The following is a 12,601-nucleotide window of genomic DNA, read 5'->3' as shown; positions in this document are numbered from 1 at the left end:
AGCCCAGGAAGATTCACTTGGGTGTTCCTTCCTGTGGGATACCCTCAAGCCCTTTCACGCCCCCTCCGGGGAAAAGCTGAGAAAGAAAAAAAAAGGGGGGGAAATCAGCTGTTGCCACCTGCTAATTTAAACAACATGGGCACAAACCTCTTAGGACACAAAAAATTCAATTCTGTTCTTAAAAAAGGTAAATTTTATTAATAAAAAAAAAGAAACAAAATACATCTGGGAACTCAGGCATTTGCTAGATTAAAAAACAACAACCCTAGAAGGATTAACCTCAAGAATAGCTCTCTTGAGGTCCAGCTGAAAGGTTACAAGCAAAACAAAAAGCACCTGGGGTTAGCACAGAGGAATCCACAAGCCATAACAAAATAAAAGGGATAAACCTAATCGCGTCTTCCTGGACATTTCCTGGTCTACTTACATACCTGAGGTTTTTAAATGAGTAATTTCTAGGTATGATACTGATGGTTTTTTTCATACCTGGCCCAAGCTCTTACAGCACAGCTCTGCCCTGTCCACCTCTCCCCAGGGAACAACCCCAGACAGACAAAAGGGGAGCCTTGTTTCAATTTTCAAACGTTCTAGCCTTCCCATTGGCTCTTTTGGACAGGTGCCCACTCACTTCCTTTTACCTACTCATAACACTGAGACTTTTTAACCCTTTAGAGGTAGAGCAATTAGAGAACAGCTCCTAAGAGGAATTTTATATCTACTGGCTGGCTGAGTGTCCATAAAAGGGAGCTTCATTTATCACAGAAGGGCACTCTCTGATAAAGCCAGCTGAGTGAAGTCTGTCTGAGAGAGAATAAATGAGTGGCAAGGGACCAGTAAATCTCGGGGCATGCCCTTTAACAGCTTGGATTTGGAGACGGGGCTTGTGGGAATACTGTGGGATTCGAGTTCGCTCTGTGTTTACAAGGAAGAAATGGTCCTGTGGGACAAGCACTCAGTTTCTGGCTGGAAGAGAAGCTGGAAGAGAACCGCCACCCTCCGAGTTCTTCGGGGCAACGTGACCCTCAATGCCGCTTGTCCAGTTTTGCATTATAATAAACTCATTGAGGCACAGAGTCATCTGCAAAAAAATCCTTCATGCCGGGAAATACTGGACACTGGTAAGCTGGCTTCCTCTGTGCCTTGCTAGGAGCAATGCAGGACCCTAAGGCCTGGTCTAAAAAAGAAATTTAGGTTGTCATAATTACGTTGCCCAGCTATGTGAAAAATCCACAGCCCTGAGCGGCACAGTTAAGCCAACCTAACTCCCCGTGTAGACAGCACTAGGCCAACAGGAGACTTCTTCCATCAACCTGGCTACCATCACTCGGGAAGGTGGATTATCCGCAGCGATGGGACAACCCCTCCCGTCGGCACAGGTGGTGCCTACACTGAAGCATAGCGGCACCAGGGTAGAGTTTCAGTGTAGACAAGCGTTCAGTGTCCCAGCTGTGTATGTTTCATGTACCAGCCTGTCTTGGAGGGCCCCATGCCATCTGCAGCGCTGAGATGTGAGAGAGGCTGGCGTGTTCAAGGAGGTGGCTGTCCCCTTTGATCACACGGAGGCTTCCGAGTGTTTCACAGCCATGCCCCAGTTGGGGCCTAGCCCCCGTCCCTGCGCTCACACGCACAGGGTAACTGCTGCAGCAAGGGAAAGCAACAGGCCAGAGAAGCAGATGGCAGCGAGCCCGCAGTTTAGTTCCAACCTAGACTCTTGATGATGTTCTGCAAAGAAGAAGGAAAAGGTTTGATCCACTCGAGGCTTCCCAGATTGGTGGGGAGCAAACTGGTCTGCTGGCTCATGGGGAGTCCCCGAACCCAGAATCTACGCCAGCAAAGCTCCTGTTTAGCAGACGTCTTATGCCAGCCAGCTTGCTCTTCAGCCGCTGGGGCTTCACTGCCAGAGCCCCTGGCAGACGTTCTGCAGGCACATGCAGAGGGCTGTTTGCACAGGGTGGTGGCCTCTGGGACTTTGCCTCCTCCCCAAGTCATTGCATCTGGGGGCTCTGTGTCTGCACTGCCATGCCATGTTGCGCTGGCATCGCACAGAGCTGCCCCTCGCCAGGCCCTGGGGATTTGTCTGATGGGATGTCACACTATTGGCATGTCATCAGCCCGCGCGTCAACCGGGCATCATGGTGCGTCGGTGCCATGTCATAGCATGGGGCCCGTGCGACCACGGACCCACCACGAGCAGGACGAGAGGCAGGGTGCCCCACTGTTCGGACACTAGCCAGAGACTTGGGAGATCAAGGTTCAATTCCCTGTTCTGCCACAGACCCCCTAGGGTAGGGCTGTCCTGCCATCAGGGGGCAGAACTGCAGCACATGTTGACAAACCCAAGGGAGCTGACTCTAGCTAGTTCACATCCTGGCAGCATGGGCTCACCACCCAAGTTGACCTGCAGGGTCCCAGCTTATACAGCCCTGGCTGCCATTGCTTCCCCACTAGTGCGGGGATGTCTCCAGGGGCTGCAATTCCGCATGCTGCGTGCAATGCAGACATCCCTTGCGTAGCTCTGTGCCTCAGTTTCCCAGCTGTGCAATGGGGGAGACAGCCCGGCCCACCCTCACAAGGGGGCTGGGATTAAGGATGGGGAGCAACTCAGATACTCTGGGAAGCAGGGGCCGTGTTTGTACATAGAAAGGGCCTGGCTCCCTGCTACACACATGCTGCCAGGTTCAGTCAGGCCGTATGACGCCCACTGGGGGTGGGGATGAGCCCAAATGGACACTCAGCTCTCAGATTCTCATTCTCTTCTCCCCAAGGCTGAATCCAAAAGCCGAGGTGGCCCAGAGGCCTCTCCGCCCAACACGTGCCTCCTCGCCCCTCCCTCCTACTTACCGCTGACCCAGAGCTGCACCTCCACAGACACGCAGTCGTAGCCCAGGCCCACATAGCAGGAGAAGTTCCCTTGGTCGGACGCTGTGACTCCGGCAAGGTGCAGGGTGGCGTCGCCATGGGCCAGCCCTGTGGCGTTAACCCACGTCCTGCCCTCGAAGCGTGGCCTGTAGTGTGAGCAATTCTCGCTCCCATTGCTGCTCATGTAGAGGTTGGTTTCATTGGTCTGGCTCCGATAGTTCCACATGACCGTTGAGACCTTTCTGGGATCGTAGACTGAGAAGGGGCAACTCATGGAGATGTTCTCCCCGACCTGGGCCTGCAGCTGGGTGTGGGAGGTGTTCCCACATGGCTCAGCCGGGCAGGCTAGGGAATAGCAGAGCAAAGTCACAACCCTGGTGAGCAGGAGCCATGTCTAATGCTGTCGGTACCCACCTGAAGCTGATCCTGACCCGGGCCTCTGGCTACTACTGAGCCTGTCCTACGGCCTTGTCACCACCACCACCATGGCACCAGAACTGCAACATCCCAGTAAGCCAGTCAGCCCAGGGCTGTGCCCCTCTCCCCTCATCAAATAACTCCATGGAGAAGACACACATGAAGGGATTGAATTAACGGCCAGAGGATTTAATGGAACAATGCAAGCAGAACAGAGCTTACTGAAGCACTCCCGTTTCACCCGAAGGAGCCCTCCGTGCTTTACCAACCATGCACTCAGCCTGAGAGTCACTCCAACCACCCCAGACAGGCAGCCACCCCTGGGTGGGAGATGATCGCTGCTCATCTGTGCACAACACCACCGAGCAAAACGAAGTGTAGAAGAAACCTGGGTCCAAATGGAGATGGGGGTGGGGGAAGGAGGCTGAGCTGGGAATCAGGGCACTGACGTGAAGAGCCTGGCCTGGAGGAAAGGCACAAGGGGATCTGCAATGACCAGGGCCCACGTTCCTTGTCTCAAACCAGATAAAAAACGCTAAGAGAGCTTAGGAACACGTATACAACAGACCTCGCTCAGTTAGAGAACTGCCAGGTCTAGAACCTGGTGACCATATTCATGCCAAATCGGATGGAGAAAAAGGATGCACAACGCCAGCTGTCCTAAAGAAAAAGAATTCTGTGCCTAGATCATATGTGATCAAGACAGACGGTGGAGAGTTCAGCAGAAACCATCAACACCCACACTTTGTTCCTCAGCAGGAACAATCAACAGAGTAAACTCTACAGGTGGCAGATGCAGAACACGAAGAAGGCTCAAGGATTCCAAACCGACCAGAGCCAGTCGTAACTAACGGACAGCCAGATGACCCAGTTGTTCCATGTTCAGGTTCTGTAATTAGGAAACCAGCACGATTCAGAGACACTCAACGGCCTGATCCGTACTGAACTTCAAAGAGAGCGTGGCCGGGAAACTATGGTAAATGATGGGAATGTAGAACTTAGAAGGGGGAGACGTAATGGAACGTTAAACCGTATTGTAGTGTTCAGCCATTAGGTGGCGCAGTGTGTAAAACACCTTATTTCAACTAGCCCCAGCCATACCTGGCAGAGAATTAAAAGATCTTATGCTGACGAGCACAGCTGGGGTGGGTAAGTGAGCTCTGTGACTAGGCCAGGTCTGGTAGAGAAGAACGTGACCGGGCTGGTTTTGGACAACAGCAGAAAAATTCTGTTTCAAAATGTCAACCAACTCTAATATTAAGCTGCCTCCCAGGGAGGTTGTGAGTTGATCAGGTACCACGGTGATGGGCACGAACCTGAATAGAATAGAATAGAATAGAGGCGTTGTTAACTACTGTCTGCAGAGCACTCTGAGGTCCCTGCGTGCTGGGCTCTAGAGAAGGACCCCAACCCATTTGAGACCCCCATCCCAATCCCACACAGACAGAACAGCCGTGCGGTGACACTTCCAGTATTTACCTAGCTGCTGGACAACTGTGATGAGGAAACCCAGGTGCAACAGATCACGCCCCATCTCCACCGGCTGTTATGGCAGCTCTGCTCCCCCTGACCTGAGAGAGGGAAAAGAAAGGCAGAAGGGGTCACTACATGCAAACAGGAGGGGAACCTGGCTGAGCCAGCAAAACCCCAAGCAAACTACACCAGGGAGTAGTCCTGGTCTCGATGGGTGAGCCCCTCCCTCCAAGATCAGAGACCAGGGACAGCTGCAAAGCTCAGATGCAGCCCGGGGAAGGACATATCTGGATCCTAAGAAGAATCTGGAAATAGCAGTGGGAGTTTTTTCCATACCGCCCACCATCATTCACTCCCTCCCACCACACTCTCCAATAGGGCAGTGATTCCTCTCCGGCCCCTACCAACTTCCCTCCCCTCTCAACGCAGCAGAGGCTGACTGGGGGCAAATTCTTCTTGCTTCCTTCCTACCTGGCAAAGCGAGATAAGCCAGTTTCCAGCATGGCTACATAGAGAAATTCCATCCAGCTGGCATCTGTCTCAATAGCTTATCAGTGATTTTCATCCTCTCTGAATAGGTTACAGATCATATGAGTAGGCTTGGAAAGTTTTTACTGTTATCAGTAAATGTCAGCAAATGCTGATTTCACTAGATACTCACAAACCACTGCAAAAACATTTTCACCGATATTAACAGAGAAGCAAAATAAGAAAAATACTGCTTGAGAATGTATTGGCCACGTTCATGTAAATCACGATGTTTGCTGGCATTACCAGAGTTGGAGCAGGGCCTGTTTAGATGGGGGGGGGAGCTGGCCTCCGCCCATGCTCCCTATAACGTGTTCATTTTGGGAGCACGGAGGTGCTGAGGCGAGGACCCTGCGACTTCAAATCACTGCAGTTTCCTGCAACTGTGACCATCTAAATCAATAAACCTAAAAATTGCTTTAAAATAACCATCAATATTATCCACAGAAATGGCCAAAAAATGAAAATCGAATAGTGCCAAGCCTCCATAGCAAATATTCAATTACGCTAATCCATGGCGAACACCTGGTTCAAATCCAGCAACAGGTAAACCAATGCAAAAAAGGTTCTCCCCTCCATGAAAAGGCAGATACCAACCTGGAGCTGCCCCCGTGACCCAGCCTGAAAATGCCGCTAGGAACAAGCTAAACTCAGTGTCAACATTTAAAGAAAGCAAAGGGAAGCTGAGAGCATGAAGCCACAGGCTAATCTGTTTGCATTTCTGGAGAACCAACAAGGCTACAACTACTGGCTGCGTTCCTGTGGGACAGCTGGTCTTGCCCACTGGGCAGGGGGACAGGGGAGGACGAGTTGGTTTGAGGATTTCTCTCGAAAAATAAGTCAAGAATGCTTTTGTATTTTTTAAATAAAAATCATGCCAGAATAAAGCAAGCAGCACAGAAAATGCATTGGGATTCCTGATGGATATCGACTTCCTGGGGACGCACTGAGATACTGCAGTGACGATAGATAGATTTAAGAATATAAGAACATAAGAACAGCCATACTGGGTCAGACCAATGGTCCATCAAGCCCAGTATCGTGTCTTCTGACAATGGCAATGCCAGGTGCTTCAGAAGGAATGAACAGATCAGGCAATCATTGAGTGAACCATCCCCCCTTGTCCACTCCCAGCTTCTGGCAAACAGAGGCTAGGGAGGATGGGGTTGCATCCCTGTCCATCCTGGACCTATCATCCAGAAACGTATCGAGTTCTTTTTTGAACGCTGTTATAGTTTTGGCCTTCACAACGTCCCGGGGCAAGGAGTTCCACAGGTTGACTGTGCATTGTGTGAAAAATGCCTTTCTTTTGTTTGTTTTAAACCTGCTGCCTGTTAATTTCATTGAGTGACCCCTGTTCTTGTGCTATGAGAAGGAGTAAATAACCCTTCCTTATTCACTTTCTCCACACCAGTCAAGATTATATAAACCTCTATCATATCGCCCCTTAGTCGTCACTTTTCCAAGCTGAAAAGTCCCCATACTTTTAACCTCTTCTCATACAGAAGCTGTTCTATACCCCTAATAATTTTTTTTTTTTACCTTTTCTGTACGTATTCCAATTCCAATATATCTTTTTTGAGATGGGACAACCAGATCACCACACAGTATTCAAGATGTGGGTGTACGATGGATTTATATAAAGGTAATATGATATTTTCTGTCTTATTATCTAGCTTTTGTTTGCCAGAAGCTGGGAATGGGCAACAGGGGATGGATTACTTGTTCTGTCCATTCCCTCTGGGGCACCTGGCACTGGCCACTGTTGGAAGACAGGATACTGGGCTGGATGGATCTTTGCTCTGACCCAGTGTGGCCGTTCTTATGTATCCCTTTCCTAATGGTTCCTAACATTTGCATGGGGATAGATAGATAGATAGATAGATAGATAGAGTGTATGGGGATAGATAGATAGATAGATTAGATTAGATCTATCTCACCTGCAGGATGTTGTTCTCCGTTTCTCACAGATCAGCAATCTCCACTGTGCAATGTAAGTTTCTCTTCTTTCTCTCCATATCACACAGCCCATTCACCTCCTTGCCTCTCCTGGCATGCAAGTTGGCAAGTGAGTCCAGCTTGGCATGATTATACTGGGCGGGCATCCTGAGTCACACCACCCATAGCCCCTCCTCACATCCCAAGTGTCAAATCCATCATATGGGTTATCTGAAGTGCCGACAGTTGTGTCCCACAGCCCAGCTGCTGGAGCAAATGCAGCTCAGGCTGTTAGGAACAGAGAGCTGTTCCCACCCGATGGCAGCTGACCAGATCACTTGAAATGAGCTGCTGGTTCTCAGCCCAGTGCCTTGTGAACCCAGGGACCTCCTGCCCCTGCACAGAAAAGGGTCATGAGTCAGACACATCATGGGTACGGCTCAGCTTGGCCTCATCTGATTTCAGCAGAGTGGAAGTTGCCCCTTTGTGCGCCTGGTTAAGCAGACGTGGAATTTATCATAGTCAGTAACTGGCTGTTTTGCAGTAGAGGCTCCTGCCTGAGACCAGGGCCCAATTGTTCTGGCCCTGCACAGACCCCCAACCAAGATCAGGCACTCATTGTGCCAGGTGAGACCAGACCCTGGCTGAGATCAGGGCCCCATTGTGCCAGGTGCTGCACAGACCTTGTGCAAGATCAGGGCCCCCATTGTGCCAGGTGCAGGACAGACCATGACCAAGATTGGGGTCCCCCATTTTGCACAGACCCTGAGTGAGATCAGGGCCCTGTTGTGCTGCATGTTGCACACAAACCATGGAAATCCAGGCTGCAAGGTGCTTCCAGTCTATAAGAGGAGACAGCAATCTGCTGGGGCAGACCACATGGAGGCAGTGTAGCTAGAACATACTCAGGATGAACTTTACCCGATGTAGATCCAGACGGACCCCTAAGGGTGTCAGGAGAGAGGGTGGGTTTTTTTGAGGGAACAGGGCTTGGAGATCAACGTCCCCGTAAACAGCAAAATGACGCAGGGAGCCTTGAACAGCTGCGAAGGCAGCCCCCAAGCATGTGACTCCCAGGTGTTTGGGATCACAACCCAGTGGAGAACCCAAGAACAATTCCATGGCTGACGGATCAAGCAGAGATCAAGGCTGTCCACCTGCCCGCCCACCCACCGGCCTCGTGTCACTTTCGTGCTAAGGTTGGCTTGTGGGAGGAAGGAATCTGAGCCGAATCCACTTTCCTTTCATCTGGTTCCGCAGCAGGACTCTGGAGTTGATTAGCCGATTTCACAGTGAAACCGCTCTGCTCGCTCAGTGGACAGCCTGGGATCAGAACTCTCCGGACTGCAGCAGGCTCTTGCAAGTGATGCTGAGCAGGCGAGGGCCTAGAGGCCGTGGAAGAGTGTCCTCTGAACCACAGAACTTGGACAATGTGACCTCTAAGCTGTCGCCCGAGGCGAGGGCTAGAGGGAACGGATGATCGCAAGGGAAGTCGAGGTGCCCAGACAAAAGGGAGACGTGTGTCCATCTGCGATCCAGAAGGCAGGTTCTCTAAACCAGTGCTACTCAAAGTGGCGGTCCGCGGACCAGTGCCGGTCCGCGAGCCATCGGCTGCCGGTCTGAGTGCACATTGGGAAAACAAATTGCTGACCCCTCACATCAGAGAGCTCGAGAAGCACAATGAGCGTTCACAACCACCACAGCAGCGTTAGAGCTCCGCCGGGTGCCTCTGGGGTAGCTCAGGTAGGATTTCCACCTGGGGCGGCCGGCACCATTCCAGCAGGCCAAGAAGCCCAATCCAAAGCAGCTGTGCTGTGCCAGCTAGTGCCACACCACGGCTAGGCTGGGATTTGTGAAGGGGCTGGTGGAAATTTGGGCACCTAAAGTTCTTGGGCCCCTTTGAATGCCAGTGTCAAGGTTCCTTCCCCACTCTGAACTCTAGGGTACAGATGTGGGGACCTGCATGAAAACCCCCTAAGCTTATTCTTACCAGCTTAGGTTAAAACTTCCCCAAAGTACAAACTATTTTACCTTTTGCCCTTGGACTTTATTGCTGCCACCACCAAATGTCTAACAGATATATAACTGGGAAAGAGCCCGCTTGGCAACATCTTTCCCCCCAAACTCCTCCCAAACCTTACACCCCCTTTCTTGGGGAAGGCTTGATAAAAATCCTCACCAATTTGCATAGGTGACCACAGACCCAAACCCTTGGATCTTAAGAACAATGAAAAAGCATTCAGGTTCTTAAAAGAAGAATTTTAATTGAAGAAAAAATAAAAGAATCACCTCTGTAAAATCAGGATGGTAAATACCTTACAGGGTAATTAGATTCAAAACATAGAGAATCCCGCTAGGCAAAAGCTTAAGTTACAAAAAGACTCAAAAACAGGAATATCCATTCCATTCAGCACAGCTTATTTTATCAGCCGTTTAAACAAAACAGAATCTAATGCATATCTCGCTAGATGACTTACTAAGTTCTAAGACTCCATTCCTTTTCTGTTCCCAGCAAAAGCATCACACAGACAGAGAGAACCTTTGTTTCTCTCCCCCCTCCCCCCGCAGCTTTGAAAGTATCTTGTCTCCTTATTGGTCATTTTGGTCCGGTGCCAGCGAGGTCATCCTAGCTTCTTAACCCTTTACAGGTGAAAGGGTTTTTCCTCTGGCCAGGAGGGATTTTAAAGGTGTTTACCCTTCCCTTTATATTTATGACAGCCAGCCTGAAGAACTGGGGCATAGCAGAGTCAGAGCTGCTCCCGCCCGACTGGAGCCAGGGTCTGGGGCTCAGTGGAGACAAGGGGCACAATCCGTTGCAGGTGGGGAGAGAGGCAAGGGCAAAAGCATGACGGAGTTAAGGGGCGAGAGCCAAGGGGCAGGAAGGAAGCCTGTGGATGCAAACATCTTTCAGCCTGGTGCACTGAGCCCATGTCTCCCTGCCCCTTGCACCATTCACTCACCCAGCGCAGCGTGCGGCCGCCTACACCCACGAACGATATGGCGCATGCAAGTGCCCCCCGCACCTTACAATCCAAAGCATAGGCTGCTTCCACCCGTGCGCCCTACGACATGTGGTGTCGTCCCTTTTTTCACAAGAGCCAGGCAGATTCCCGGCTGCTCTGCCTGTCTTATCCCCTCCCATCTGGCCCCCAGGCTCCCCTAATGCCACGTTGCTGTATTTTACTAGATGGGCCAGGTCCAGCGCGGAGCCCTCCCTCCCTCCCCCCCCCTTCCCTCCCCCCCCGTGTCTCTGTGCGGATCTCTGGCTCTGGCGAGAAAGCGGCTGCCCAACCCCGGCTGTGTCTGGGTGTTCTCTTGGCTCACTGCCTGCTCCTGAGGCCCAGCTGCTCACATTAATGCAGCCAGGGGACCCATGCAGCCCAGATAAACCTTAGCTAGTGCCCTCCGGGGACACAGCCCAAACCACGCAGCCCCTTCAGAGCCCTGCCCCATGGCCAGGCACCAGGGTGAGACAGGCACAGGGCAGTCGCAGCTCCGAGTGCCGACGTCTCTTGGGGAGACTGGTCACTGGTGTGAACCCAGCCTCGGCTGGTGCCATGGGGCTGCTTGGCAGCTGTCTGTGTGATGAGTTTGGTGGGTCTCAGTCTGCATCTCAATGGATGAATGCCCCTCTTGCTAGAAGTATACCCTGCCCCCCCCCCCCCAGTGGGCACTAGCTGGCAGAGAGCCCAAGGCCTGAGCAGGCTTCGGAGCCCGAGCCCCATTCTCTACTCCAGGGACTGTGTCCAGGGCACATCCAGGCTGGCCCGGCCCCTTTCCATAGAGCTATTCAACCCCCCCGCACCACCACGTAAGGCCTACCCCGGGGGGTGGCTGGGCCAGAGCAGACGGGGCCAGGGGGCAGGGCCTGTCCTGCGGCGGGGCCTGGCTGGAACATTCATGGGGGCCAGTGCCTGTCCTGGGGGAGCTGGGCCGGAGCAGACTGAGGGGGGGCAGTGCCTATCCTGGGGGGGCAATGCCTGTGCTGGTGGAGGGCAGTGCCAGAGCAGGCTGATGGGGCAGTCCCTGTCCTGTGGGCTGGAGCAGGCTGGGGGAGCAGGGCCTGTCCTGCAGAGGGGCCTGGCTGGAACATTCAGGGGGGGCAGGTGCCTGTGCTGGGGGGGCTAGGCTGCAGTGGGGGGGGGGGGAAGTGGCTGTCTAGAAGGGGGCAGTGCTGGAGCAGACTGGGGGGTAGTGCCTGTCCCAGGGGGGCAAGGACAGAGGAGGCCTGGGGGGGAATGCCTGGATTGGGCGGGCTGAGCTGGAACAGGAGGGAGCAGTTCCTGCCTGGGAGGGGGCTGGACTGAAGCAGGCTGGGTGGGGGGAGTGCCAGAACCTCCCCTTCCCCCTGAGCCCCTGCCCCACCTTGTCCCCCCACCGCCCAGGCTCCACCCTGTCCCAGCCCTTCCTCCAGGCCTCACCCCTGCCCTGCCTCTTCCTCCTGAGGCCCCCCCCAGTTCGCTCCTCTTTCACCTTCCCCCGTCACTCGCTGCTCTTCCCCTCTTTCCCACTCCTAGGGTTGCCAGGTGCCCAGTTTCCGGCCAGAATGCCCGGTCAAAAAGGGACCCGCTGATCATTAAAAAATCTGGTCTGCGGCGCAGCAGGGCTAAAAAGGGCTCCCTGCCTCTTGTGGCTCCACGCAGCTCCTGGAAGCAGCAGCATGTCCCCCCTCCAGCTCCTAGATGTAGGGGCAGGTAGGGGGCTCCGCACGCTGCCCCCGCTCCAAGCACTGGTTCCGCAGCTCCTATTGGCCGGGGTTCCCGACCAATGGGAGCTGAGGGGTGGCACCTGCAGACGGGGCAGCGCACGGAGCCGCCTGACTGTGTCTCCACGTATAGAGGATTTCCTGAGATAGGGCTGCAATGCATTGGTGGGAAAAAGTGGGAAAACTTGCCTTGCTTCCGATCATGCCACAGCTTTTGTAACTAAACAGAGAACTTCAGTTTCTAGGACCGTCAGTCTAGCACTTTAAGCAGCACTTCACTTACTTAGTGGTTAAGAAAAGTTATACCCATTTGTTCTGAAAAATGGAAACAGCAAACCCATTTACTATGAGTAAAATACACTTGAAAAGTGAATTGCAGTTGAGATTTGAGCTTATTGTTCTTTCTGAAGTGGCATGTGTGAGACTGGACATATGGACAGACAGTATCAGAATAGATAATCTGTTTTAAAGCAGGACAAATTTAATATCAATGTTTAAATTTATACATTAAGGGTCCAATCATAGCCCTGGTCTACACTAGGACTTTAGGTCAAATTTAGCAGCGTTAAATCGATGTTAACCTGCACCCGTCCACACGATGAAGCCCTGTATTTCGACTTAAAGGGCTCTTAAAATCGATTTCCTTACTCCACCCCGACAAGTGGATTAGCGCTTAAATTG

The 12,601-nt window shown here is 52.4% G+C and overlaps 1 protein-coding gene across 1 annotated transcript; it reads right to left on the bottom strand.

Moving 5' to 3' along the window:
* Positions 1 to 230: 230 nt before the first annotated feature.
* On the bottom strand, positions 231 to 7,403 carry LOC140902673 (coxsackievirus and adenovirus receptor homolog). Its single transcript, XM_073323005.2, has 4 exons — positions 7,218 to 7,403; positions 4,756 to 4,847; positions 2,842 to 3,204; positions 231 to 1,722 (listed from the first exon to the last, which is right to left on the bottom strand). Exons 2-4 carry the CDS (start codon positions 4,808 to 4,810, stop codon positions 1,619 to 1,621), a joined length of 522 nt encoding a protein of 173 aa, XP_073179106.1. The 5' UTR covers positions 4,811 to 4,847; positions 7,218 to 7,403; the 3' UTR covers positions 231 to 1,618.
* Positions 7,404 to 12,601: the final 5,198 nt, after the last annotated feature.

The sequence above is a fragment of the Lepidochelys kempii genome, chromosome 24 (genome assembly GCF_965140285.1).
Source record: "Lepidochelys kempii isolate rLepKem1 chromosome 24, rLepKem1.hap1, whole genome shotgun sequence".
In the NCBI taxonomy this organism is placed as follows: domain Eukaryota; kingdom Metazoa; phylum Chordata; order Testudines; family Cheloniidae; genus Lepidochelys; species Lepidochelys kempii.
Note: the sequence above shows the minus strand (reverse complement) of the source record. Positions and strands in the feature narration are given on the sequence as shown.